General features: G+C 36.8%; 1 protein-coding gene across 1 annotated transcript; it reads left to right on the forward strand.

The window, feature by feature from the left end:
• Positions 1 to 341: 341 nt before the first annotated feature.
• Positions 342 to 2,351, forward strand: LOC128856394 (vitellogenin-1-like). Its single transcript, XM_054091692.1, has 3 exons — positions 342 to 638; positions 924 to 1,186; positions 1,280 to 2,351. The coding sequence occupies exons 1-3, from the start codon at positions 419 to 421 to the stop codon at positions 1,949 to 1,951; spliced, it is 1,155 nt and encodes a 384-aa protein (XP_053947667.1). The 5' UTR covers positions 342 to 418; the 3' UTR covers positions 1,952 to 2,351.
• The last annotated feature ends 725 nt before the right edge of the window (positions 2,352 to 3,076 follow it).

The raw sequence follows: 3,076 nt of genomic DNA on the forward strand, positions 1-3,076 counted from the left end.
AATTATTAAGGAATCTGGGAATAACCTAAAAACACTTTTCACCCTGCCCCTAACCTCACCGCATCAGCACATCTGCCTAGGACTGGCTTTTCTGCCTAACGGCGTATATCACAACAGAACAGCTACAGAATTGGTGAATAGGGTAAATCCCTAACAATAATAGAGACTCAGAACTTGGAATTCTTTTGTCATATACTAAATATTGCTTTTATATTTACTCAGCGCTAATTTGTATTTTTATTACCCACTTAACACAAGCATAATAATTTGCAACTTAGTAAATTAACTTTTCCGTAGTTAGTTTCCTCAACGAAATTTTACTATAAATTGGTGGTGCCTACTGAAACACTCAAGTAAATCTAATTGGGAAGTAAGAGTTGCTGTTTTCACAAAGCTCAAGATTTTAAATTTTTGTAGAATGAAGCTGTTTTCCTTCATTTTCCTTTTGTCAATACTGCACGCCAACATTGCATTGGATTTCACAATCCAGGATCTGTTGTACTCAATAGAACAGGCGATCGAAGGCTTAGTCGCAAGTGCACCTGGACCTTTGCGACCAGACTACCTTTTCAAGTCTATAAAAAATATAGTCGAAGGGTTACCTGCTCAAGTTGCAAACAGCATTGGAAATTCAATTTGTAAGTATCAATTCAATCTACTAATTTCTACTATTACTCGGACTATTTTGACTATTTCTATATTTTGCTCAAAGAGTATCTTCATTTCACTTGCATAATAACAACATTTCACTTACAGTTACATTTAAATATCAAAATTTTCTGAATTGTTATGCTTAAGTTTGAATTGCCTTCCAAGAGCGATGTGTTATAAAATACCTAAAAGTCCTATAGATGCAGCCTCATTCCTTAAATAAGTAAATTTGATAATTTCCTAATCACTCTTTTTCCTACTGACACTCCAAGGTTCGTCGGTTATTGCCAAGGGCAAGGATAAAACTCCTGATCAATATGAACCAACACTGGGAGATATAAAATTTCAATTTCGCACACCCTGCGATAAACGAGAATATCCTGTCGCAAACCCATCAGGGTTGGCTTACGACAAAGATTTCGATCCTGAAAAGAATACAGTGATATTTGCGACCGGTTGGACTACGACTGTGAATAATGATCAGCAAGCTGAACTAGCCAAGGCGTATAATAGTCGTGGCGATACTAATTATCTGGTATTACTATGGCTTACTTTTAAGTTTACTACTTTCTAATGCAACTCTTGTCCAAATGTAATTTTGCTTTCTTCTTTTTGCTATCTTTTCCAGGCCCTAGACATGGGTAACTACGTAAATACGCTCTATATCTGGTCATCAGAGAATACCGACAAAATAGGCGAATATCTTGCCATAGGCATACACCGGTTGGAGTCTATTATAGATATTGGAAAACTACATATAATGGGTCACAGTTTGGGTGCACAAATAATGGGTTCGGCTGCTCGTCACTATCGTCATTTTACTGGGAAAACGTTGCCCTATGTGACTGGTCTTGACCCAACTTTTCCCTGTTTCAATGAGGGCGAGGAACTCACAGTCATATCTGCCAGCGATGCTGACTTTGTTGATATCATTCACACAGATCCTGGTGCGGTTAGTCAATTCGCTTCCTACGGAGATGTTGATTTCTATGTTGCGGGTAAATTCCCTATACAAGACGCCTGCAATGATCCCATTTGCTCACATAACATCGCTGTCTCCTACTACGCTGAGTCGGTTTATCGAAATAATGAAGATGATTTTCTGGCAAAGCGCTGCAACTCCTTGAATAGTTTGCAGGAGGGAAAATGTGTTGGCAGTGAATATCCCATGGGATATGCTGTGCCCCATACATTAAGAGGCAGATATGTTCTAGAAGTGAATGCTGAGAAGCCCTATGGTAAAAATGCAACTGATAACTACACTGATCCTGATTCCTCAACTCTTGGCAGTTGTCAATAGGCTTCTGAAAGTTTTTAAAGTGCATATCAGTTAACATTTACTTATATAATATTTTATTTTTAATTTTATTACGTGGCCGCCGTAGCCGAATGAGTTGGTGCGTGACTACCATTCGGAATTCAGAGAGAACGTAGGTTCGAATTTCTGTGAAAGACCAAAATGGAGAAAAAGTTTTTTCTAATGGCGGTCGCCCCTCGGCAGGCAATGGCAAACCTCCGAGTGTATTTCTCCCATGAAAAAGCTCTTCATAAAAAAATATCTGCAGTTCAGAGTCGGCTTGAAACTGTTGGTCCCTCCATTTGTGGAAGAACATCAAGACGCACACCCCAAATAGGGGGAGGAGCTCGGCCAAACACTCGAAAAGGGTGTAAGCGCCAATTATATATGTATATATGTATATTTTATAATATATTTTATTACTGTTCAAGCAAATATTGTTTAATAAAAATGGTGGTGGTTATATCTTAAAGGGTCATTTCAAAATATTTGTTTTTTATTTTGGTGAAGTGATCTGCCAGTAGAGAAATGAGTCGTATGGTATTTAGTTCTCAAAACTCTTCAGCTGTGAATGGCATTCAAACGTTCGCTGTATGGAGGAGTTGAAGAAGGGTGAGCTGCTTTTTTTTACGTTGGGAATACTTGAAGATTCCATACAACTACAACTTAACTTAAGAGATATCAACGGATAGCCAATTCAATATGGAAGAAAACTTAAAATAGGGAGAAAATTTTATATAGAAATGGAGTTGCCTATTTTGCATGCCATTGACTGACTCCTATTTTTGTCTGTGCGAACGACGCATTATTGGATAAATTCACAGTAGCTTCAAGCTAAAGTTCGTATTTTTCTTTACTAAAAATATTTAACTCACAGCAAATTGTGATTTAAGTGCGAAATTTGCGCCATTTTCCACTTGAATGGACAATAAAACATATCCAGAATTATTTTGAAATGTTTGAAATTTAGATGCAAATTTTTTAAATTTTTTTAAATTTTATACAAAGGGTATAACTTTGAGTTACATGGTTTCTGTCGTAGTGGAAAAAATATTTTTACGAAAAACAACAAGAAAATAAAGTAAAAAACAAAAAATACCATTCTAACGGTATGACGCGATAGAAGTG

This window comes from Anastrepha ludens, chromosome 3, assembly GCF_028408465.1.
Source record: "Anastrepha ludens isolate Willacy chromosome 3, idAnaLude1.1, whole genome shotgun sequence".
Taxonomy (NCBI): Eukaryota; Metazoa; Arthropoda; class Insecta; order Diptera; family Tephritidae; genus Anastrepha; species Anastrepha ludens.

Coding starts and splice junctions, on each gene's coding strand:
- LOC128856394 (XM_054091692.1), top strand. CDS start 419: ATGAAGCTGTTTTCCTTCATTTTCCTTTTGTCAATACTGCACGCCAAC. Junction 639..923: donor CAGCATTGGAAATTCAATTT/GTAAGTATCAAT, acceptor TGACACTCCAAG/GTTCGTCGGTTATTGCCAAG. Junction 1,187..1,279: donor GTGGCGATACTAATTATCTG/GTATTACTATGG, acceptor TATCTTTTCCAG/GCCCTAGACATGGGTAACTA.